Source organism: Prorops nasuta, unplaced genomic scaffold (genome assembly GCF_024137725.1).
Source record: "Prorops nasuta isolate Cenicafe-Biocafe unplaced genomic scaffold, Cenicafe_Pnas_1.2 PNAS00003, whole genome shotgun sequence".
Classification (NCBI taxonomy): domain Eukaryota; kingdom Metazoa; phylum Arthropoda; class Insecta; order Hymenoptera; family Bethylidae; genus Prorops; species Prorops nasuta.
The window spans coordinates 2118048-2143909 of NW_027116800.1; the positions used below are offsets into that span (position 1 = coordinate 2118048).

Consider the following 25862-nt stretch of genomic DNA (forward strand, 5'->3'; position numbering starts at 1 on the left):
AAGCTTTCGTAAAACATCTGTGCTGTGTGGTAATGAATCAAATCGATGAGCAAATAAATTGAGATTTTTCGTCTCACTTTGGAAGGTAATTAAATTTTTCAACGTGTCTATTGAAGAGTATATGGGAATTTAGTAGAGAAACTCCAAAGTCTAAGGGTTTGGAGTTTCAGGCGTGTATGCTGGTATTACTGGTGGCCCGGGAGCGTTGAAACGCTTCGGGCAAAAGAGCGTCGATTGACTTACGACGTGGCAATTTCGCGATAATGAAAGTCTATCGACAAAACCAAACCGAGCGATGCCGCGACCGGTCTCTGGGTCGTGTAATGGCACTGAAGTAGATAGTTCTCATGGCTTCCGGCCAAAATCTCTCGAAATAGGCCGCCGTGCGTACCTACTGGCTCACGCACCCCTCGAAAATGCAAAGAAAATCGAGAATTCGAAACTATAGCGCCACTCATTCCACACGGTTAGCTGTAAAGCATCGTTATCCAGTTTATAAATAATACATTTAGCGAGATTTATCGATCTCGTCAGGCGAAAACCGAGAAATTCAATCTTTCGTTGTCGGTGGGGAACAGAGCTGCTACGTGCCAAACGCGAGACGAAATTCAGGATTCGTTGAATGCACGCTCCTGTTTGTTTTACTGCACAAAATCGTTGACCTCGTTTTCGTCGAGAAACAAACCTGTTCGTCATCGCAGGTCTCTCGGAATTGCCTCGGCCATTAGCCTCTGCCCGATTGCCAATGGGACCGGAAGTTTGGTCATTCGTTGGATGCTTCATCAATTTTTACGCATTATTTCAGCGATCCCATTAGGCTTTGACCGTCCGTGACAGCCGATGGATCGTACGATTTAAAAGTTGAATTAACTTTCGCATTATTTCAACAATTAAAAGTTTGGAACGTCCACGATCACAGTTGAATCGTGCAATTTGTATAACTTCACTAATTCTGTACACGTTATTTCAGCGATGCGAGGTTTTGACCGTCCGCAGCAAATGAGCAATTGCAGAGTTTGAAGATGTCGCATCATCAAACGCCACGGGGACCAGGGGGTGGACAATCCACCCCGGTGCAGGGGTGGTCAGGGAGCAGGCAGAACGTGTCGAGTCCATTGAGAGGAGGACATTCCTCGCCATCGGCAGCCTCGCCCCATCATCAGCGTGGATCACGCACCCCCATACATCCTCATCCTACTCCCTTTCACCCACTACCCCCAATGTCACCCTTGACCTATCCTGGTCTGATGCACCCTATGAGTCCAGTTCCCATTGGTGTACCATTCTCTCCTATTACTGGCTTCTCGCCAGTTTTTGCTTGTCACTCGCCATCCAGTGCAAATCCAGGATACATCCAGTGTCCCAGACCCAGATGGCCTTCGCCGGTTCCTCCTGGGAATCAGGTTCCAAGGCCTTACATACCTGTGCCGGTAAATTCTTTTTACCATATTCTACAATGAGTATATACTCATCGGTGTGTCTGGAAAAAAACTCTGAAATAAAATGGACATTTCAGCCAAGTCCTGTTGGAAGCGGAACGACATCTCCACTACCGTGTGGTCCACCGGAATATTTGATAGCGCCGTATCGATCGGGTGATTACGAGTACGTTGGAGTTCCCCTCGATCACTCGCAAGCGACCGATGAAGAATCCAGTGGTCCCAGCACCGCGGAAATCATTGCAAGTCAAAGTCAGGATTACGTCGATGAGAAGCTTGCAGAGTACCAAGCCACTATTCAACAATTGCAAGGTGAGTGTTATTTTATTATTCACTTATGCACTTCAATTATCCTACCTGCTCGCTGTATCCATATAGAAAACATTCCGTTACGGTTCTGCTACTTTAAAGTGCGCCGTCCATTGAAACTTTCAGTGATCTACGAGGATCGAATGCACGATAAATATGCCAATTCAGGCTTCGGTGCATCGAATAGAATAACGCGATGCGTCATTCGATAATCTTGGCATTGAGCGATCGAGTGTGCTGGTACTTATTGAAAAAAAAACCTATTGCGAGTGCTTTAGTTTTTCATTGATAAAAGCAAGAAATATAGATTCGTGTGGCCATTAGTAGAGCTCTATTGTGAATGGCTGAAGCAGGTGGTGGTCACGTCTATTTATATATACGTAGCTCGTCTTTGATGGTCCTCGTGTTCCTGCCGGCGAATCACCGAAGTGTTACGTAATCCGATTTGCTTTTTATCATCGGCGTCTACAGTCTCGATCTAGAACTCTCGCTTGATTTGTTGAAAAGTAACAAGCGACAAGGGATCCAAATATGATTTATCAGGAGTGATACAAGATCGTAGATGATTGATTAATATACAAGATTGACATAACACCGATGAGAAATTAGTGTCATGGCTGAATTAAAAAACAAATTAACTTGTATAAACAATTGACGAATTAAATTCTATGAATCATCGATCGATAGCTTTATGACTCTTTAAATGCATTAGGATGGTTGATGATTGTATGAAGAGAAAATGATTGCAAACATTGGTCTTCAATTGCTTTTTTGCTGCTCGGTAATCAAGTAGCCAATTCTTGTTCAAATGATCGCCGCAAGGCTGTAATTTTCTCGTCTATCGCAAAGCGCATAGACACAGGAGCACGAAAATTCACTGGAGAAATAATATTCGTACTCTAATTGAACGATTAAAAATAAATTGCCATAATTGCTGAGATTTTCTTGAAATATTCTTCAAGTTACTTTTGTGGAGAATTTGAGGTTTCCTACTTGACAGTTAGTCACGCATGCAAAAACCACCCTTGGTTGCATAAAGAAGGGTGAATATGAAAGCAGTTTGGTCATTTAGGGTGAAGCAGTGACCTTCGCAACCACCGCATTTCTATTCGTTAGGTTACTTGTCAACAAAACATATTTTGGCTATTCTTTCATCATTAATTAATTCTATAGGAACAATATATATATATATATATATATATGATTTTGGAAAGAAAAAATTCAACAAAAATGTAATTAATCTTGATAAGATAAATACATCAGGTTAATCAGCCAGAGCGATTAAAGCGAAAACAATTTTTTCCGTGTAAAAGAAAGAATTTTTCAAGTTGGTGGAGATTAATTGGAGCGATAAATTGATACCGAAGATGGATTCATCGGTAATAAGAATGAGGAGAGAATCCACAAGGGGGGATTACTGAAAAGCTAGAGACCGTGACCGTGGGTCGAAAAAACTTTCGCCTGCGGTACGTCCTCGCTAGAGCTGTTAAATCCAACACTGACAGTTATCGTGGACTGGTTTTCTGGGCCATGGGGAACCATATGTCTACAGTTATTTCATCCTCGCGTGGGCTTCATTGCCACCTGCTCAACCGACAGCCCAGACCAAACCGGAATTAACCCAATGTGTATTTAACTCTTTCGCCCTATTCCAACCAAAACATAAATTTCATTTTCCATCAAACGGCTCCTTCTTCCCTCTCGTGACACTAAAATCCATTCGTTAAATCAATTTGAGGAAAATATATCAAAGAGCATCGAATTTAGCAGGCGATGGTGCGAATGGAGAGGCGCGTGCGTAAATGGGTCCGCGTAAATAGTCAGTTACGCAAGAGTTGGTTGTCCGTAATCGAGAAAGTGGTCGTTTCGAGGCACCGGGTCAATATCTCTCGTTCGTTCGATATCGATGATTGTGCTATCATTCCTCATGACCCATATATAGTATAGGCATACGCGTCATATAGTCGTTACTTGTTTATAATTACATCATTATCTCTCTCAAACTCTTTTCCACCAATACTTTATTACCAGCTGACGTATAAATTGAATCTTCCAGTAGAAATGTTGTTTTTTGAAAAGAGAATATAATGAATGAAATGGTCAAGGTGTAGGAAGAGAAAAATGAAAGGAAGAAAGTTGACTGTTGGAGGAAGTGCAAGAGAGAAGGGTATAGGAAGGATAAAAGAATTGATCGCGTCTGGGTAGGAGGCGCTGCAGCTAGGAAATGGGGTAGTAGCTTGGGGTGCGGAGAATGGCGGAACGAGGTGGATCGCACCAGTGAACACACAATAGGCCTCCGCTGGAAGACTCAACTGTTGGCCTTCGCGCTACTCTACCAACCAACTCCAGTTCCAGTATCGAACCGGCGCTCGTACCGTGCGCGCCTCGTTCTCAGCCACGTTCGACCGCGTTTCACACTCACTTTCCACGCGCACCTCTCGCCAGCCGGCATTTTCAACGTAACCGGCGTCTCACAGTACCATTCAAAACCTTCCGGTCGACCATCGCTATTGCCTCCAATTATCACCTAACCTGGTCATTTGCTTCCTCTGACAACCTACTCGAAGCTGACAAATACCTCAGTTTGATAGAAGAATGGATTCAAGACAAAAGCAGGATCATCCTAAACATCTAACTCTCTCCTAACCTATCCAACGTCCTTGAATTTCAATCCGATGGTTCAGTAATCTAAAATGTGAAGGCTGCTCAAGGTCGTGAGGTGCTAATTCGTTCTAAATACTTTAACGAATATTATTGGAATGCGATATACTGGCTGTCAGTTGTCAATACCTGTTTCTTATATGTTTTATTCCTATAATGAAAGTATTTCGAGATTAGAAAAATGACTCCTTGAAGAGTGTAAATTTTATAGTTTTTTTCTCTTTATTAAGTAACTTTTTATTCTTACGAGTTGTTTAAAACACAAGCTGTGTAAAGGGCTGTCATATTTTTGTATGGATTTAGCGAGTAATCTGGTGTTAAACTGGGAGAAATTCCAATTCGACGAGGAAGCAGTCGATATTCGTGGGTGCGGTGGTGGCGAGGAATGCCAAAGGCCAGGAAAAGTTATTCTGCGGATACGTATACGAAAACTCGCGTGTTTGTGCACGATGATAAAGCAAAGTGTTAGAAAGAGTAACGCGTGTAGTTGATGGGAAGTGGTAGACTGACAGACGCCGCTCACGGTGCTCTCCGCAGGGTGTGGTGTCTGGTGAACAGGTGTCCATGTGGTCACCGAATCATTCCTAATAGGAGACTTCATTGACGCTTGGAGTTATGTTTGTGAGAGACCTTGAACAATCGTGCAGTTGTAAGACTGCGAGATAACAAATGGAGAAATTCCATGAGAATCATTCCATGTATAACATATCCTTATACTCTAAATAAGTTAATGTTAAAAAACATTCCTCCAATAATATCATTCCATGAGATGAGTGATGAGCGAGAGATAACCTTGGAGTAATAGGTAGCTGAAGAGAAACAATATGTCACGATCAACACCGACTAAAAATGTTGGAGGTAGTGCTCCAGGTACACCCGGAAGTCCTCGAACACCGCGAGGAGGGCGTTTGAGAGATCGGGTGAATTTCTTCGAGCAGGTTTGGTCCTCGAGACGAACGGCAAGCGCCGAAGACCTGGTGGATGATTCGTCGAGAGGTTTGCGAGCCCCGAGTCATTCTAGGCCTTCGTCCAGGGCCAGTGACTCTTCCTTTGAAGAGACCTATGAGAGAATGGTCGAGGAGGGAGAGCTCAATGGGGCTAAGATGGTCAAATTCGAGAAGATAACGGTCAAGAAGAGTCACAGGGAAGTTAGTAGTTTTTTACTGGATGAAGAAATTGGGATTCATCGACCTTTGGGAGTCTCGACGGAGGTCAGCAGGACTCCCAGCGAGGAACGCGTTCATGAACGTTCCAGGAACGAATCCTGCATGGAGGATTCAGCATATCAGAGCCATGGGGTACACAGCCATGGAAGTAAATCCAGCTCGGTGGTGTCCTCTGCGAGATTTCCTTCCGAAGAGTGCCTTTCTCATGGTGGTAGCAGCTATAAAAGAACCGGAAGTCCTCAGCAGCGATTGGGACCAGACGATCGACCATCGTCGGAATGGTACGCCGAGTATCGCAATCAGAGCTTCCAGAATGTCGCGCCCAGAATGGAATACGTCCGCAGCAAGAGCGAATACGACGCCCACATTGCAGAAATTAAAGGTACCATCTGCAACCATCTCGAATTTTCGAAACTAGAATTGCCAAACTTTTAAAAATACTCTCTCATTTATAGTTACTTTTTTAATGCTATAACGAGATTCTATAATTTATAGTGGTTATGTAATACGCGCAACACGATGCCTGTTCAAAATGTCATCTGCTTTATGTCCTATAAATTTCTGGGAATTGAAATTAATAGCTGCAAGGTTGAACGCAAGTACGATGGATGAAAAATGATGGTCGTTAATCACTAGCGGTGACAGTCAAGTTTTAAATGCAATATAACGAGATAACGTCGATTAGCATCCTTAATAGTATATATAAAATAACCTCAGTAAATACTCTCAATGTACTAAGGATATCTGGATATAATTAAGAAATTTCTGATAATCATTCAGGTGATTATTTCTATTGTTTGCGGGTTAAATGTTGATTTCTTCGTTCAAGTTAGGAAACACGAGAACCTATTGAATTGTGCTTCAAGTGAAGTTTTATAAGCGTCAGCTTATAATTGTTTGGATTTCGTAAATTTTTTTCGATGGTATAAAAACAAACTGAAGTTTCTTGACATAGATCCTGAAGAGACCGAAGTTGCTTAATTGAGACTCGAATCTCACTTTTTTTCTCTGAATCAGACGAAAATGAATCTTTCGACGTGTCAAGTTAATTCGCGGCATTTCCACAATTTATTTGTACGAGAGTCAAATTAAGTAACCAACCATGCTTCGCTAATACAAACGACCGTACTGTTATCACTAAATTTAAAGCATAAGCTATTTTGTACTCGCTGATAAATTAATACCAGTGTCAATACTAAACTTTTTGCTCGACTAAAATAACAGGATGATTAATTAAGTAGCGGGTAAGCAAATTTTTGATAAAAATCGAAGATTTCACTTTAGCTTGATAAATTGAAATTCTAAAAATGTCGTGAGCAATAAATATCACTTATTTGCATTGGCATATTTATGTTACTTTTATATCTAAAGTGCACCTTGTAGCACGATAAAGCAATGAGACGAATTCGCGCGATAACGTTGACTGTACATTAGATTTCCATTTGCGAGCTCAGGTGGATCAACTTTGAAATCTGGAGGATCCACTTTTCAAAGTTGATTGGAAGCTGTCGAAATTAGCAAAGAGTAACGATGTTATGGGAAAAAATCTGTGGTTGGTGCGTGCCAATAATATATTGGCGAAAAACCGTGAGAATTGGAAGGTGGTTATTGCACCGAAGGAAACGTTTGCTTTACACGCCACGATACATATCAGCTGGGCAACTTTGGCAGGAAATACGAGTCGTCATAAGGTGAATACACCGACTATTAATGTCATCAAAATATTGTTTGGCAGATCTCGCTGTGTGCCAAGTACTAAAAACGTACAAGTGGTGACGTTTTAACGAACCGCCGAAACTCGTTCAATTTCAATGCGATCGAAGTTTCTCTTAATTGGACTGATATTTTTCTAATGTGATTAGTCACGAGGAAAATGAAAGTTGCACTAATAAGGTTGGAGGCTATACAAGATCTTAATTAGCCATAAGTTGTATTTCTGGGAAGTAAAAGAGCAAGAAGAAATAGTTTTGCAAAAATTAACAAGAAGATTAATCGGAATTAGTATTAGTCTAGGAAATTCATGTTTGGCGTGGTCATTTTTTGCGATAAGAATAATCGTAGGAGCAGCGTGTGAGTTCAGCGAGTTACGCTAATAGTAAACGATGACGTTATATAGCGGGTGCCTGCCAGTTCAAGGCTGCCCCCAGTCTTTTTACCGACGAGATCTCCATACCCCCTCCTCCCCCACCGACTTCCATATTCTTTTACCGCTTTTTCTCGTGACTCGAATCACACCTACGCAGTTTACCAAACACGTGTTGGAAGACATTTTTATATTTCTTATACAGAAATTCTACATTGAAATTTTCCTGAAAATTATTTGATCCAAAAGCATTATTTTGAGAGATCAACTTCAATGGCGAAATACGGAAATAAATGTATACACGATCATCACAAAGAACCGAGTGATGTATTATTTAGTAAGACTATTGTAATTATTCATTAACGGAAAGAGTTATATCGATGCATTTTCCCATATGGTTTAACGAGAAGAGTGTGACTCGCATGCCAACAGAGATTTCTGCAAGTTGTCAGGCAACCCACGTGCAGCAACATGCGATCTTACTATACAGAGCCAATTACCGGTTAATTAACAAACAATTGAACGTAGCAATTCAATGGAATAATAGAGAGTGATATGACAGCTGCGGTAAATACTCTCCAAGTTCACTCGTTGCCAATCCAAACAGAACTCTCGCCATTTAAATTTCGATCCATTGAACGATCTTCGGAATCAGCAATATCGGCGCCTATTTCCATCCCAAGTTCAAACTCCTCCGCTTCTCGATCTTTGACGTTTCTCGGAAATCTCTTTGCGAGATTTAACGCCGCTCCGTTTCAGCGCTGCTGTAAATTCGTATTTTTAGCGAGCCAATGACGAAATTGGTGGTCCCTCGGGGATAGGGTCGGACCAAATTGAACGGGTTCTCGAAACTTTACTTCTTTATGCTGGATGAGGTCAGACGGTGGATCGCTTGGCATTAAAAAATAAGAAAAACTCGAGAGAGAGAGAGAGAGAGAGAGAGAGAGAGAGAGAGAGAGAGAGAGAGAGAGAGAGAGAGAGAGAAAAGAAGAGAAATATGCACGAATTTTTTTTATCGCGTCTCGTTAATTTCGCCTTGCGTAATGCCTTGCTGTATCGAAATAATAAAATAATACGAATTTTCAGCGAGAGAATGTATACATATAGTATATAATATTATCTAGGCCTAGCAAGGAAACAGAATGCAGCAAGAGGACTTTACGTGAGCCAAGGAGGAGGGAGTCGTACGATTCTCGTTTGGAAGTAGGTCAGATAGGACGTGTATATGGCTTACACACACTAGCCAATTTTACGTGGAGCATGCAAATAGATCTACACGCATCGCGATACAGATGGTATCTCGGAGACGCATGAGAATTTATCAGACCTTGTTACACACGATCGAAAACAAAGTTTTCTTTCAAAAGCTGCAAAAGGAATTTGCAATTTGAGAGATAATTATAGTTGCATGGTTCGAAGCGAAGGATTGAAAATGGCAAAAGGCGAGAGAAAAAGTGGCTGGGGGTGAGATCGATGCGGAAGCAATGAGCCGTGAACTTTGAACCGTCTACCTGACGTTACGTGGCTGACTTGCTGTAGGAAAGCTCGAATTAGACGATGCTTAAAAGCAGCTGGAGACAGCGCTGTCGCGTGCCACGAAGAGGCGTCTTTCTACGCGTTTTAAACCTATACGAGTCCCCCATGATCATCCTTATTCCATTTTCAAGGCCCATTTACCAACTTCCCCCGATTGCATGCAAAATCCTTCCCATTTTACGCATTGGCTCTTAAAATAAATCTCGTCTAATCACTTTATAAACTAATTTCCACCAGAGACTTTTTATTAAATAAATTCAACAAATTAGTCCATCTCTCACGCGTCAAGCGAAGCGTGGATGAGAATTATAAGAAGCTGCTTTGAACTTTAAACTCTCTCATTTCTCCGATTGAGTTGTTAGTAATTGTGCAAAAAATTGCGAAGCGGGTGTTCCAAGACCGGAAGCAAAAGACCGCCGAGAAAATAGTATTATTCGTGCAAAGTCGATATAGGTTATTTGGGAATGTTTTAGGAAGGAATGTTAAATGGCACAGACAACCTAATGTTTTATCGAAGCTTTCAAGGGTCAAAATACATTAGGTACTCTTGTTTCGTATAAAGCACAGTTTTTCGTGGCTCACTCGAAATTCTACTCGGTCACGGAAAGCACGAATCACGTAAGCTCGAAATGGCTGGGGTTTTAGGAGAGTGTGAGGGGGAGGGGCGAGGGGGTAGAGATTAAGGTTATGCAACGTCTTGCCTGGCATTTCAACGTGACGCGTCAGTGTGCACCAAAACAGACACGCGTGCACTGGAGTACCGGGACATGGCACGGGTAGTCCCGTAAAAGTATAAGAATGATGGCTAAAAATGGCTACGCAACAAATGGCAGCACGCGATCCACGTGATTTCTCGACCCGAGGATACCTCCCGTTCGAGTCAGCGACAGGACAGTCTTAATATCACTTTCATCGATTACCCGTATTCCTCTTTCTTCGCTCTACATTTCCACAATTGTCATCAATGTGTGTTGTATACTGTTCGTCACGTAAACTTACTTCTCGGTGATCCATCAAAGACATTTATCTCAGGTCATATTTAAATCTCCCTTAATTGTGCATATTTCTTCCGTATCTCTTCCTTCCAAACAACCTACCAATTTATCCTACAGACGGACGTCTAGAGAGTACTCGATGATTCGAGCGTTTCAAAAAAAAAAAGAAATCGTAGGTTGCTTTTACTTTTGGTAACCACTCGATCAAAAAAAATTTAAATGTCCACATGGAGGACGTGGAATTAAAATGATAATTAACTGGGAAGATTTGCCAATGGTGACGAAGTTAAGAGAGGAGAATGAGAGAATTGAGAAAAAAAGGAGAGTTTTTGTGTAGGACGAGGTGACCCGAGATTATGTCACTCTTGTCTCGCAAATCGTCACAAGAGATTCTTGCTGAAACGATTGCAGTTGGATTGTATTACTCCTGGCTAAATCGGATCGATAAGGACACACCTGGACACCTGGTAATGCGGATATTCCAGTGTTATCGGATCCTGTCTAGTCGAAAGTGTCGCGACGTTAGTTGTAACTAGAAACTATTTTTTTGTACTTAATACATGTATACTCGACTCTGGCTCATCTGTTTATTGTATTTGTCCATCAAAAAATATTCAGACAAACATAATACAAATAAACAAACGAGTGTGTGATTTCACGTAAATCAACATCCAGATTATGCTACATGCAAACCCCAACGTTTCTTGTATTTATTTAAATAAAATGTTTAGTATGATGCTAATCGTTTCTACAAATTTCTACGTCGATCTTGACGCATACAAGTTAATTACGTAACTTTGTAATTGCATCACTCTAGATAAAAAATATAGAAATAGGTAAAGGAAATCCTGACGTTGAACCATTGATATACGTGCGAATACACGATTGATAAATTCATCATTGTCATGTTAAGATAAGAGAGGAAAGGATATAAGGGTCATGGTAATATATTGAATTTTAGTGGTTCGAAAAATTTGGCGATTCAAATTTGTGCTGAGAAGTGATGCATTTTTAATTTAGCATTTTCAGAGTCAACCTCTCGGTAAAATCGTTTCTCGCAGTGTGGTGCGATAATTGCCGACGCAAGCAACTTCAAACGCGGCAATTTGCACGTTTGACGAATAGAGAGAGAGAGAGAGAGAGAGAGAAGCCTTATACAAAGACCGCACTAGTCGCAAATTCGCACGCGCCTTCTGTTACATGTGATTGCGACACGCGCCCGTAAATATTTGTTTTTACCGCCAGCTATACAGACAAGTATTCTCAAAACAGTTTCTTTAAATAATACCGCCTACTTTTTCCCACTGCCCTTATGATTATTTATTTAGCTTATTATTTCGCATGCGCCTTCAAATTAGCATATCCGTCCGGGAATCTTCATTAAAATTTTAAGAGCTCTCGACTGGTTCATGGCAACCACTGTTGTTGACATTATCCACATTCGTGCAACAATTCCAAAATTTACGCATGACGTCATGCAGTCCAGGCAAGATCATCTTAAGACTCGGACTCTCAAGGATTTTAGCATCGATCCAATAAATTTGCACTTTCGTGGCTTCGCCATGTTTATTATCGCGAAGGTCGCGTTTTTATAGTTCCAGCTGTAAATCAAAAACTTTTATTGTTTTTGATCAAGAGGATGATTTCCTAAATGACATAATAAAATTGATTTTTATGAAAAAAGAGGGAATGAGGGAAAAAACTGTGGATCACATTAGAATTGTTGGAAGAATCCGCGTGACCTTCCAGTGGTAGCAGTGAGCGACAAATACGCATTGCAAATAATTTGTACCAGCTACCTACTCCTTCTATTAGTCTGCCCGTCTGCCTATCTATCTGTATGAGTATATAACGAGTATACGAAGTTATACGAAGACACGCGTAAAGCGGGAAAAGTGACAGCACGCTTAAAAATAAATTGCTCGATGCGATAATGTATTATGTCCCTGTGTCAAAATACGCCGACGCTTTAAAATCTCAATTTAGATTTTACTTCCCATTGTTCACTAATCTTACAAAATTAAATCCAGTATATTAACAGTTCTCTTAATTCTTACAGACGAGCAAGAACGAGTTCAGAAGAAAACCTTCGTCAATTGGATCAATTCGTATTTATCGAAGGTAAGATTGTGCAGAGCTAAATATATACATCGTTATCGTTCGTTAGCTTATTCATGTTTAATTATACCAGTGCTTTGTGCTCGCATTCTTTGTTGAGACTTTTTGATCATTCTTTGAGCCATAAAGAATCTTGCATATTTGAATTCGTGCCTGGCTCTTCGATCTCGGTATTCCTTACTTCCTGTTCCTTCCTTCGAAGCTCCAGTCGATGCATCCATTAAAACTTGCGTGCCTCCATCGAAACTCGTCGCTCCGTTTCACGATAAATCCACGTGGAAAACTTCAGTCTGTCTAGCAAACTTCTACGAAAATTATATTTACGACCCATTTTACGTTACCTAAACTTGCACTGATTGCAGTTTGCAAACTGTTTCTTCATTTGCTTCCGGCTCATCTAATATTAAACTGATCAAACAAGTCTGATTTTTATTTATAATTATTCATTTTAGCGAGTTCCACCGCTTCGAGTTGAGGATTTGATTGATGACTTGAAAGATGGAACCAAATTGCTAGCCTTACTTGAAGTCCTGTCCGGTGAGAAACTGGTAAATATCAATTGTTTTGGAAAACTTAAACTTTATCGCAAGTTTATTTTATTTGTAATTAATTGTAATTCCTAATCAGCCGGTAGAAAGAGGCCGAAACTTGAAGAGACCACACTTCCTCAGTAACGCCAATACTGCACTCCAATTTTTACAAAGCAAGAAAGTAAGTGTTAGATACCAATGTTGATAATATTGATATTATAATTGATTAAATTTGTTTGCAGATTAAATTAGTGAATATAAATTCGTCCGATTTAGTAGATGGACGACCTCCCGTAGTTTTGGGTCTAATTTGGACCATCATCTTGTACTTCCAGGTGAGAAATATGATTGTAATACAAAGAATTAGTAAAAATTTGGAAATTGCAAATAGCCACTTATCAATTAGATTACGGTAGCTGCTTAGAAATAGTATCGAGTCACGTAAAGTAATAAAAGTATCTAATGCAGCAGCACCATTTATAATAGTTGTCTATAATTAGCGTGGATCAAGCTTTAATCCGTGATTTCAAAATATCTTGTATAATGAGAATTTTTCTTATAACAAAAATTAACATTTGCTAGTCAACGAATGACTTTTATTTTACACTTTGATCCTCGCTAATCATAAATTAATTTTTCGACACATCTAACCATGTAAATTCTAACAAGCTACGATCTAAGGAACGAAGAAGAGTGAGTAAAAGAAAACGCTTACTGATATAATATACAGGGTGCAACCAAAAATGTGTACATTATTGGTACAATGACCGTAGATAAATAAATTGATTAATATGTGCTCTTAGAGTCAGAGTACAGATAAGTAATATTATAATGTTTAAAATTTTCTCAATTATCAATTTAAGAAATTGAGATTTTACTCTAGAATGAAATTCATGGATATATTAAATTTTTGTGGCATCCTATATAGCTCCAAAAATGCACTGCATGTCTTTGAACGTATCACAGAACCGCACGCTAGTAAACAAATTATATTAAATCTATATGACGATAGTCCAATGATCATAACGTCGATAATAATTTTAGATCGAAGAAAATACCAAAGCGCTCGAATACTTGGGACAAACTTGGGGCAGCCAGAGTAGTTTAGAGAGTTTGGGAACTCAGGGCTCAGCTGCCAGTGAACGGAGACGAATCAGCAGCGAAAAATGGAAACAAGGGGCTCGAAAAACTCTGCTACAATGGGTCACCAATGCCTTACCCAAGTAAAACAATTACTTTTCATCTTTTTGACTGTAGAAAAGGTCCACTTATAAATTCTGACACAAAAATTATTAAAATTTTAGGGAAGCCGGAATTCAAGTGAGGGATTTTGGAGAGAGTTGGCGAGATGGGAATGCATTTTTGGCGATAATAGACGCTATAAAAGCAAATCTGGTCAGCATAGCTGCAATGAGACAGGCCTCGAACCGGGCTCGTTTGGAGACCGCGTTCCAGGTAGCCGAGGTGGAGTTGGGCATCGCGAGATTATTGGATCCAGAGGATGTGGATGTACCGCAACCAGACGAGAAATCCATCATGACATACGTCGCGCAATTTCTACACAAATATCCCGAACCAGGGTCATCCGGACCAGATTCCTTCGCGACTGTCCAACAAGAATACGAAGCACTCTTGTCTTGGCTCGGTGAAAGGACAGGACATCTCGATAGGCTCGATAGGAGCAATGCCTTTCCGAACAGCTTTGGAGAATTTTCATTATTCAAGGCTGAGATAGACCAGAAAACCATCGTTTATAATAAACTACGAAATCTGGTTGAAACCCCTAGCATGATCAGCATCACCAGGGATTCTTGGAGCCACATTCAGAACTTGTGGAAGAAACTAGAGTATCTTGTAAGGTTTATTTAATTTATTATTCTATATTGAATTATATCGAATAGTTAATTCAGAAGGAAAGTGTAATATTTATCATTTATTGGTAGATGTCGCGTTGGCTGTGGTCCCTCGATTCCGCCTTGCCAGGTGAACTGGGCGAAGTGGGTAGGTGGCTGGCAAGAGCCGAAGCGCTTTTACTTTCGGACAATGACATCCCTGAAGAAATGGTCGAGGAAACTGCCAGCATCATTTCTAATAAACTGGAAGATCACAAGAAATTCTTCCTCGATCTGCCTACAATGACGGAGAGATTTCAACGGGCTAAAAACTCTCCATTAGCGCGACAAATTTCACCCGATCACCTGCAGAACTTGACAGCTCGATTTGACTCTCTGCCAACACGGGCTGCCAAACGCAGAATCAAATTGAAGTTCCTTGAACACAAGTGTTGCCTTGTTGCCTTCTTATATCTTGTAGAGACCAAGCTAAAGGGTTGGAGCATCAAATATGGAACCGAAGAAAAAGTCCATCAAATGCTGGAACAGTACAGAAATTTCGTGTCAAGGAACAGAATATTCCAGGAATTTCAAAAAGCTTATTTGGATATGCAACAGGTCGTCGAGGAGTATAAACGTGATGGGGATATAGGTAAGTGATACATTTTTTTCTCTCTTTTCAATACAATAAGTCAATATAACTATTTTTTTTTAAGACCGTGAGGAAGCCGTGCAATTAGATCGGTTCATGCGCGAGACTGGTGACAAGTGGAAAAATGTTTCAATGGATCTTCGCTGTGTACAAAGCATGCTGGAGGAAGTAGTAGCCTACTGGCGTAGATGGGCAGTTCTATCAGATGAATTTGAAAACTGGCTCCTGCGAGCTGAGCCAGCCCTCGATTATCCCGAGGAGGAAAAAATGGAATTTTTTCAGGATATCAGCGTTTGGAAAGACAAGTATCAGCAATTGTCAGACACTGTGAGTTTCCTGATAGCCACGTCAGACGAGCAAGTGGCTTATAAACTTAAAGAACGTTATGTCAACATTACATCAAAGTGGGAGAAAATTTTCCCCGATACGAAACAATATATGCACGCTGGTGACCTACTGAGAAACAGAAAGGATTACAGATTGGGCGTTGAGACTCTTCAGAGTTGGCTGAGAAACGCTGAAGCCATCCTTTCCACTACTCAACTGACTTCGACCGAAAGAATAAAGGCTTACGGAGAGAAACTGCAAGTTTTGAACAACGAAGTTGAAGGGATTGAAGATCTCTTCAAGAACATCAGCAAGAAATTCCAAACTCTGATCCCAGATCTATCGAGAGAGGAAGTAGAGAGGATGATGAATACCTTGAAGAAGGAGAAAGAAGCTTTGGTGAGAGTTCGCGCCTTGATACCAATGCAGTTGCATCTGTATCATCAGCTTTTGGTTCAGCAAGAGTCCTTGGAGGCTGGCCAAAAAGAAATTGCTGCTTGGTTGGACGACGCGGAACGTTTATTGGCCAGTGTAAATTTCTCTGGGACCAGAGATTCTGTTATCGCCCAGTTGGATCGTCACAAGACCTTCTTTTCTAGAACGCTTTACTACAAATCTATGTTGGAATCGAAGAACAAGGTATTCTCCAGTATTGTCAAATCCATCGACAGTCATGCTGATGTTCAAAATGCTGAGGGTGGAGTGACCTTGAGGGAGTTGAACGACAGATTTGCCAGAGTGTCACAAGCGGCTCAAGTCTGCGAGCAAAAGCTTCAGGAAGCCATACGGTGCTGGGCTAAATTCAGGGAGTCTGAAAGACAGATCTCCGAATGGTTATCGACTGCTGAGACCTTAATCAATGACAAACATATCGATAATAGACAATCGGTAGAGTATCATAAAAACTTTTTTGGTAAGGTAAATGAAAAGTGGATTCAGGACTTGGTTAATGCTGGCCAAGATCTCAGGAATGCCTTGCCATTGGACCAGCGAGCTCCCATCAAGGAAGCCGTGGAGAATTTACAGGGACGCTGGAAGGAAGTTTTGACCTTTGCCCCCTTGCACCTGATGAGACTCGAATTTAGATTGGACGAGGCTACCTTCCACCAGTATCTCAAGGAGATCGAGATAGAAATCAGTTCAGAGCAACAGGCACTCATTAAAAACGACGACGTCGACGGTATTTCACAGCGTAACAGGGAATTCTTCGTTAATCGTGGAATCGTTCTAGATGTTGAGAGAAGTTTGCAGACCCTGAAAAAGATCAGCAGCGCTTACAGTTTATTACAGCCTGGTGACAAGAGCTTGAGCGATGACACCGAGAAGGCTGAGAGATTGTGGGAAACAACGGCACAGAAAGTTGAAAATCTCAGAGAGCAGCTCCGCCAGGTTCCTCAGCAATGGACGGCTTATAGACAAAAGTAAATTTCTTTCCTCAAGACAATTAATGTTTTATCAATCACAAATTTTTGTTTATATACATAAATGAATATTTTGATTAGGTTTGATGAGATGACCCGTTGGATGGATCATGTGGATAGCACCTTAAGAACCATTTTGCATGAAGTCAATACGTTGGAAGAATTTGAGAAGGAAAAAACAATATTCCAGGTGAGAGTCATTAAAGAAATATAAATTAATAGCAAGTAAAAAATTTTTCTGTCTGTTTTGCTTTCACGACGGATAGCTTCAAGCATTAACGGTAAGATAATAACTACAAAAATAAAGAAACGTGGAATTTTCAAATAATTTAATTGATAGTATCTTCTTTTCTGGAATATCAAATTAATTGAAATTAATTGTTGTTTTACAGAAAATATGTCAGGAGGCCGATAGTAAGAGGGAAGAGATGAAGTGGTTGGTGCAAACTCTGGACAGTTTGACCTCGAATCGTTCGGATCACGAAGCAGTTTCTGAACAGAATCATTTGGAGCAACTGATAACTCGTTATAAGAACCTCATACCAACCATTGAGATCACAATGACAAAAACTGACATCTACTCGAAGAGTTATACTTACAGAAAAGAAGTTCGCGAAGTTTGCACGTTGTTGAGAAAAGTTCGCGAGCAGTCTAAGGTAGAAGTTCCAGCTGAGAGTACGGAGAGCTTGCAGAGTGCTGTGTCACACCAGGAACATCGCTTGAGCCAGCTAGAACAACAAAGAGCAAATATTGTCAGCATGCTACAACGCGGCAAGGATCTTCTTAAGGATCAACATGCACCTACTTTCGTATCCTCAGAGGTTCAGCAATTGGAAACTCACTGGAACGACACTTATGGACAAAGCATCGAAGCTTTAAAGACCTTGAAGAGCTCTCAGAAGCTTTGGACCACTTATGAGCAACAAAAGGATGAAATCTTAAAACTGATTGAGCAAGCCAATGACGAACTGAAAAAACTTGATTCTGATTATCTAAACGCTTCTCAGGTAGCCGCTGATTTACAGAGTAAATTAGAGCTTAGTTCATTCTTGAAGAAATCTGCTGAAGAGCTGCTGAATAAACTGCGAGAGACGCATTTCAATTTGGCTGAAATTGCACCGGCGGAAAGAAAAAAGCTTTTGCAAAAGGAAGTGAAAGAAACTGAAGAAAAAATGGAAGTTACCATTAAAACCGTTCACGAGAAGGTTATATATCTTCAGGAGTACAGCACCAAATGGAACAAATTCCAGTCAAAGCTTTGTGATCTTCAGACTTGGACTTGTCAAGCACCTCAGTCCATTTCTGCCATACAAGATTCAACAACTTCACCAGAAGAGAGAGTCCGGAAAACAGAATCATTACAGAAGGATATTCAACAAAAAATTACTATTCTCGAGACCTTGAAGGCTGAATCTCAAGATCTCACCAAAGGTAAAGTATTAAAAATTGATTTGAAAACTTTTATCAATAAATTTAATTTTACTTTTTGCAGATAGTAAACATCCTGAAGCCAAGCAGCTTCGCGATGAGATAAAGAATCTTCATGGTGCAGTGGAGGCCCTGAACGATAGTATTTTGTCCCAGCGAAGGTTGGCCACTGAAAACCTTGCTACATGGAAAGAGTATGAAACTGGTATTCAAAGATTGAAGCCCTGGATAGAACAAGCGGAGACAAAAGCAGCTTCGATGGGTAGTAAACCAACGACTCTGCCTCAAGCTACTGAAATGCTGGAGACTGCGAGAAGTTTCGAAAGAAGATGCAAAGAGCATTTACCACAAGTGCAGGAATTATCTAGCATCAGTCAACAGATTTCTGGTAGGACAGCAGCTCCAGATGAAGTGGATGCAGTCCATACAAGATGGAACGCTGTACATGACATTGCTGTACAGACCACCACGAAATTGGATAAACTAGTTTCGTCCTGGAATACTTTCGAGACCGATGCCAAGGAATTCAACGAGTGGTTGTTGAAGAGTGAAAAAGCAGTTTTGAAGGAACCAAACGTTCAGACACCAGAAGCCAGCAAGCTGGAGAAAGAATTAGTGCAGCTCAAGGAATTCAATAAGAGTATTTCTGACCACCAAGCTCAACTGATATCCCTCACACAAGTTTCCGACCACATAAGCCACGGCTTGTCTTTGGAAGGTGCTTCCAATTTGAAGAGCCGCGTCACGGAAATGAAAGCTCGGGTTAATAAACTCGCAGATACAGTCAGACATCAAATTAATCAAGTATCGGACGCCTTACTAGCCAGGCAAGAGTTCCAAATAAAAATAAATGATTTTGAAAACTGGATGTCAAGACTTAGATCTAATATCGTCGAAATTAGTGATGTTAATGTTGGCAATGTTGACACCAATTTGCAAGCAGTCCATGCTTACCTTCAAGAACATTCTGACAAACAGCCTAGTTTTTCTGTGATTTATGAGGAAGTGAAACATTTATCCTCCCATGGATCCAATGCGGAAGCTGCTGCCCTGAACGAGACTTATTCATCTTTGGCAGAAAAATATAGGACACTCGAGGATGATCTTAGACAGAAGAAAAAAGGTTTGGAGAAGTGGATCGAGCTTATCAGTTGGCATAATGAAGCTAACGCTCAGTTAAGTCACTGCAAATATGAATCCGAGGCTCGAAAACCAACGCTATCTGATTTGGAGAGATTGAGTAATGAGCTTCAGAGCGTTTACGTTAAAATTGATCATTGGAAGGAACAAATTCCAGTTATCGATAGTGCCTTAGGAGTGCGTGTCAGGGATAAGCATGAAAAACCTTTGACTGCATCGGCTCTGATCAGCGAGCTCGAGAACAAAGCAGTGACCTTGAAAAACGAATTATCGTCAAAGAAGGATAAGTTGGAAAATTTGGGGGCGAAATGGGACAACTTTAGGAAAATGCAGCAGAAAATCACCGAAGAGATAGTAAACACTCAGAGTAGTCTTCAGGAGATAACTTACAAGGTTGATACTTGTGAGAAGTTAGCAAGTGCAGTGGAGAAGATCGATGATCTTATCGAGGAGCATCAGACTCGAGAACCAGAAAAACTTGCGCTACATCGCGAAGGGGATGGTTTGATGAAAGAGGATCAAAGAGCAATAACAAACATCCAAGTAGTTTTGTCATCCGTGGATTCTAATTGGGAAAAAGTAAACGAGCTTCTGCGAGAGCAAAGGAAGAAGTATTCAGATATGGATTCTGGATGGAATCAATATCAAGAGGCCAAGGAAAAATTGAGCAAATTTATCGAGGAATCAGTAACGTTGTGCAAATCAGTAAAAGATGTTCCGCACGATGTTGCACAAGCAAGCGCAGCTCTTGAAAAACACAAAAGAGCTTTCGAGGTTCTTAAAAAAGGTAAGCATCATCTGGACAAAATGGAATCTAAAGCTCAACAGTTATTGAAGGAAGTTTCCTTGATGCCAAACTTTAAATCGGAATTAATGAATGATGACTTGAAGACCACTCGTAAAAGGTACCAGGATACTTATACACAGATCATAGGAAAAATGCAAAATTATGAAACTCAATTGATCATTTGGAAACAAATAGAGGAAGGTAAATATGAGCTAACTAGATGGTTGAGGGACACCAATGAGGCTTTGACCAGTGCCTGCGAGCATTTATCGGATGCTGAGTGTGGTCAGGCAAGATTAACCAGATACAGAGAAGAGCTTCCTGCTCATCAACAACTTCGTCAAAATATTCAAATTAAGACGGAACAATTGATAAAAATGAATGACGATGCCAATATATCCACTTTGAAATCATTGAACGAAGTACTTGACGAGCAGTTTAAAATGGTCAAAGAAGCTGCTGATAAGCTCGAATCCCTCACGTCAACATTCAACGTGAAAGAGAAATCCATTCGTCAAGAGATTAAAAAGACGAGTGAACTTATATCAAAAATCCGTGAAGATATAATAAAATGCGATGATCTGACTGGAGAAAACACGAAAATTCTAGGTAGGATCAACAAGTGTCAGGAGCTGAAGAGAGATTTGGAGCGTTGCGATCGTTCTCTGTCGGAAATAGGTGAAAAGATTACTGAAATTGCTACAGCGTATCCTGCCATTTCTAAGTCGACTTTGCCCAAGGAACATGAAGCACTTCAGCTTCGAAGAGAAGGTGTCGCGAAACATGCGGATAAGGTTAGTGCTACACTGATGGCATTTTTGATGAAACTATATCACGAGAAATTCAGTGCTCTTCAGCGTATAGTTGCCACGCTCAAAGAAAAAATTGCTTGGTGTGAACCTGAGCAAAGCAGCGACCGCTATAATCTTGAAGTGAAAATAACATCTCTGGGCGACGTGGAAACTGGGATATCCGATTGTGAAGTTAGATTGGCAGACACAGAAAATTCGTTGAAATTGTTGGAAACTGTCGAGAGTCGACAGACAATTGCGCCATTAAAAGCCGAGATAGATCATGTTAAAGTAGATCTCGACACGTTGAAGAACAATTATGCGAAGATCAAGAATGTCCTTGAGCGTAATATTTCCCTCTGGCAACGGTACGAGTCGACTTCAGAGAACGTCGTATCGTGGCTGAAGGAAAATGAAAATAAAATTCGAGCAGAAGCTTCTGCTCTCCTAAATCCTACCGAAGTGGAAGCTAAAATCAAGGAAATGGAGGAACTTCAGAAGATCGTAAAGAATTACGCCAATGAAATGAAAGAGCTGACATCACTGGGTGAACAGATAACTAAAGTGAGTCCTGAATCTCGAGTAGGTCAATATGTGGGTCACCTGAACAGTCGTTATCAGTCGATAATCAAATGTTTGTCGCAACATTTGGAAAAATTGCAAGAACTCAGGGAAAATCGGGACCAATATGCAGCCAATGTCAAGGAGCTCGAGGGATGGATCAAAAAAGCCGAGAAGAAGCTAAAATCCTTCGATGAAATTAGCGGTCCTAAACCAATGACGTTTTATCAGTCTCGTCTAAAGGAGTTGAAAACTTTTGGGGAAGAACGAGAAATTGGACAATATATTATGAATCGTACAGCGGAAAGTGGAGAGAGTTTATTTGCAAGAATCACTCCTAATTATCGAGAAGTGATTAGAACAGATTTGAGAAACCTTAGAAATAAAGTGGATGCTCTGACAGATCAGGCTAATGTAATTTACAAGAAGATCGAGAGTGATATGATGCACCGTTCATCCTTTGAAGACAAATATTCCCAAGTAAAACAATGGGTGTCCGATGCTAAAGCAAAGCTCGGAGATAAACATGATCTTCTACCAACGCTACAAGAAAAGAAGTTAGCCCTTCATTCTTATAAAGTTGTAGCACAAGACGTGAATGTGCATAAGAATATTCTTCAGCAACTCCAAAGTAGATTGGGAATAAAGCCCGATGACGAGTCCAGTGAGATGTTAAACACTGTTATAGAGGCCTACGATCAGCTCTCTGAAGACGTCCAAGATAGAATAAATGTTGCTGAAAAGCACGTGGCTAATCACGAAGCTTACTTGCAAACCTTCGAAAAGACGAGAGACTGGATCAACACGATAGTCAATGAAGCTATGCCTGTCATTGAAGACCTCTCCGTAGAAAGGGACAGTGCTAAATCAAAGATTACTTTAATAGAAAATATTCTACAACAGAAGAACGAAGGAGACCGTATACTGAACGATTGCAATCAGCAGTTGAATATTATCCTTGAACAAACATCAATTGCAGGACATCCTGCTTTATTAAAGGGATTCGAAGAACAGAAAGAAATATGGGACGACCTGCTGAAGAAATGCTTGCTGACGAAAGAGAAACTGAATCAGTTGTTTGATCAGTGGTCGGAATTTGAGAAGATGGTTGAAGATCTGGAGGCCTGGACCAAACAAATGGAGCCTCAGATCAAAGACCAGAGCTTGAAGAGCACAGAGGAAGCTAAACGAGTGCACCTTGAGAAGCTGAAGTCTCTGGAGGATGTGATAACTGCGAAAGCACCAGAGTTCAGTGCTGCGGTAGAGAGAAGTCAAGGAATCGAGGCTGAATCCGATTTGGCCAACAGGATATCACGTCAGGTAACCAAGTATCAAGCTATAAGAAATCAGGCAAAAGAAGTCGTTGCTAGATATGAGCAATACGTGAAGGAACATAATGCCTTTAACGAAAGGTACAACGACTTCCTCAAGTGGATCACGGATGTTCAAAACGAGCTGAAGAAGCACAGTGAAATCGTTGGTGATCTTTCAGTGCTTCAGGTGAGACAAAAACAAATTCGTGATTTAGGAGATATCAGGTCGAAGGAAAATGCACGTTTCGAGTCGATAATTGACCTTGGCGAAAAATTATACGCCCACACATCACCAGATGGTAGAGAAATCGTTAGACAACAGTTGAGAAATCTACGAGCACTCTGGGACAGTTTCTCCGAAGATTTGCACGTAGCCACTCAGAAACTCGATCAGTGTTTGATGCAATTTGCTGAATTCTCGTTGTCTCAAGAACAGCTGACTGCCTGGCTTCGAGATGTGGAGCGTGCTATGCACCAACACACGGAATTGAAATCTTCCCTTGAAGAGAAGAGAGCACAATTGCAGAATCACAAAATTATGCATCAAGAAATCATGTCTCATCAGGCGTTGGTCGAATCCGTTTGTGACAAGGCGCAACAATTGGTTGATCAAACCAAAGATACATCTTTGAATGTGTATCTTCAGTCCATAAAGCAGCTATTTCATAACATCGTTGCCAAATCTCAGGATCTACTGGAGAATCTCGAAGACTGTGCAGACAAACATCATCGATTTAATGTTCAGTGTAAGCTTTTCCAGGAGTGGCTAAATGCTGAACGCGATAAGCTAGCCGAATGTAATGACGTAACTGGTGAACGAAGCGAGATCTCTCGAAGACTAGCAACTCTGTGCTTGCTGAGCGACAATCGAGTCCAAGGAGCTGATCATCTTGAAAAATTAAAGCAGCTATGTACGGCTGTTACTAAGAACACTGCACCAAAGGGTCGAGAGGTTATTGAAAAGGAAGTGATAACTTTGGAAAATAGTCTTCAGCAATATCTTAGTGATATAGCATCAGTAGAGAAAAATCAGAACGCGACCATGAAAAAATGGCATGACTTCGAGGATCAATTGGAAGCCCACACCAAATGGTTCCGTTCCATGGAAGCTGCATTTAGGGATCAGCAGCTTCAACCTACTATACAGGAAAAGGAGGCTAGATTACGATTTTTTAAAGATAAACGAGAGATTATCATGGAACAGGAAAAAGAAATCGACGAATTTGTGGACAAATCTCACGGTCTTCTTCATCTTAGTGGGGTGGACCGTATAAAACCTTTGATATCGCAGATCAGTAACAGATATCAAGCTCTTCTTGTTCTTAGCAAAGAAATTACTAGCCGTTATCAGAGTATTGTGGACGACCACCGAGCTTACGAGAACAAGCTTAAAGCTATAAATGCTTGGTTGACTCCATTGGAACAAAATTTGTCAACCTTGAAGAAGGAAGAGGTAGGTGGCAATCTTGAAGCTAGAAGTTCGAGACTGCAAATGTTGTTGGCTGAGAGGGAGCAAGCTGAACATCGACTCGCTGGATTGTCAGCTGCTGGAGAACGAATTTTACCTGATACTTCTGCTCAAGGTCGCGAAGTTATCAGACAAGAGCTGAGACATGCCAGAGAACGTTGGGATAATTTAGCTGAGGGAATAATAGAGCAACAAAAGAAACAAGATGCTGAATCTCTGCAATGGTCTAATTATCAAGAAACATTACAGCAAATCTTGAGCTGGTTGGACACTATGGAAAGGACAGTCAGACATGATGCCTCTGCCATTTTATCTTCCGTGCAAGAGGTCAAATCTAAGCTTCTGAAAAGCAAGACCACCCATCAAGAAATCTTAGCTCATAAACGTATTATCGAAGGAATTTCGGAGAAAGCTAATGCTTTGATGCAAGTTGCCGAGGTACCATCCAATATTCAGGAAAAAGTTACGTCTGTTTCCCAGAGATACGAAAAATTGGTGAATGCTTCCCAGAAATCTATAGCAAATTTAGAATCATTGCATGATATTTTCCAACAATTCTACGATCTCCAGAAAGCCTATCAAGATTATCAGAAGCAACAATGGGAACGTTTGTCGAATTACAATGACTACACAGGAAATAAGGCTGTTTTGCAAGCAAGGCTTGCCAAAATTTTTGAAATCCAGGACAGTCAAAGTGATGGTGAATTGAAGCTCAACGTGTTGGCTGAACATGTGGCCCAAAGTGCATACAATTTACCTCCCAGATCACAGGAATTCATGGAAAGAGATTTAGCTAATTTAAGGTAAGTTGATGCTTTACTATTTACAAAGCAACCACTGTAGTAAAACTTTTATAATTTATTTTTAGGTTTGAGAATAAAAAGTTTATTACTGCCGTGAGTGATGTGATTCGTGCGATCGAGGAAAGAATTCAACAATGGACCGAATATGAAAATTCATTAGAACGTCTCTTGTCATGGCTAACCGATGCCGAGGCATCCCTCAAGAACTATTCCCTGAAAAATACGATTGAGGAAAAGCAGGAACAATTAGAAAGATATCAAGTAAGAACTTGATAAATATCAATTCTTATGGGCACAACACTAAAACACGACACTTATGAGAATTCGAATTAATTTTTTAAATATTTTTTTTCGGGAAGATTTTTTAATGTTGACAATTCCTAGGAACTGCAAAAGATTGCTGAATCTCGGAACTCGGACGTGAACGAGCTGATAGCACTTGGTGACCACCTAGAGCAAGTAAGAAGTAGCTCCGATTGGTCATATCTTCAAAGCTACTACA

At 40.7% G+C, this 25862-nt stretch overlaps 1 protein-coding gene across 9 annotated transcripts in view; it reads left to right on the forward strand.

Moving 5' to 3' along the window:
• Positions 1 to 25862, forward strand: part of Msp300 (Muscle-specific protein 300 kDa) — an 83036-nt gene that overhangs the window by 2051 nt on the left and 55123 nt on the right. For 4 of the 9 annotated variants that reach the window (XM_066747833.1, XM_066747837.1, XM_066747838.1 and 1 more), the window contains exons 1-16: positions 4632 to 5957; positions 12249 to 12310; positions 12760 to 12855; positions 12935 to 13018; positions 13080 to 13172; positions 13507 to 13530; positions 13882 to 14060; positions 14142 to 14691; positions 14781 to 15321; positions 15386 to 17069; positions 17151 to 17259; positions 17336 to 17350; positions 17462 to 18500; positions 18562 to 25360; positions 25426 to 25621; positions 25745 to 25819. In XM_066747833.1, coding sequence (XP_066603930.1) covers positions 5234 to 5957; positions 12249 to 12310; positions 12760 to 12855; positions 12935 to 13018; positions 13080 to 13172; positions 13507 to 13530; positions 13882 to 14060; positions 14142 to 14691; positions 14781 to 15321; positions 15386 to 17069; positions 17151 to 17259; positions 17336 to 17350; positions 17462 to 18500; positions 18562 to 25360; positions 25426 to 25621; positions 25745 to 25819 — 12270 coding nt within the window. In that variant the 5' untranslated portion in view covers positions 4632 to 5233. Of the gene's footprint in view, positions 1 to 970; positions 1431 to 1516; positions 1752 to 4631; positions 5958 to 12248; positions 12311 to 12759; positions 12856 to 12934; positions 13019 to 13079; positions 13173 to 13506; positions 13531 to 13881; positions 14061 to 14141; positions 14692 to 14780; positions 15322 to 15385; positions 17070 to 17150; positions 17260 to 17335; positions 17351 to 17461; positions 18501 to 18561; positions 25361 to 25425; positions 25622 to 25744; positions 25820 to 25862 lie in introns of those variants that run through there. The other 5 variants (XM_066747840.1, XM_066747839.1, XM_066747835.1 and 2 more) reach the window with 5 other exon arrangements.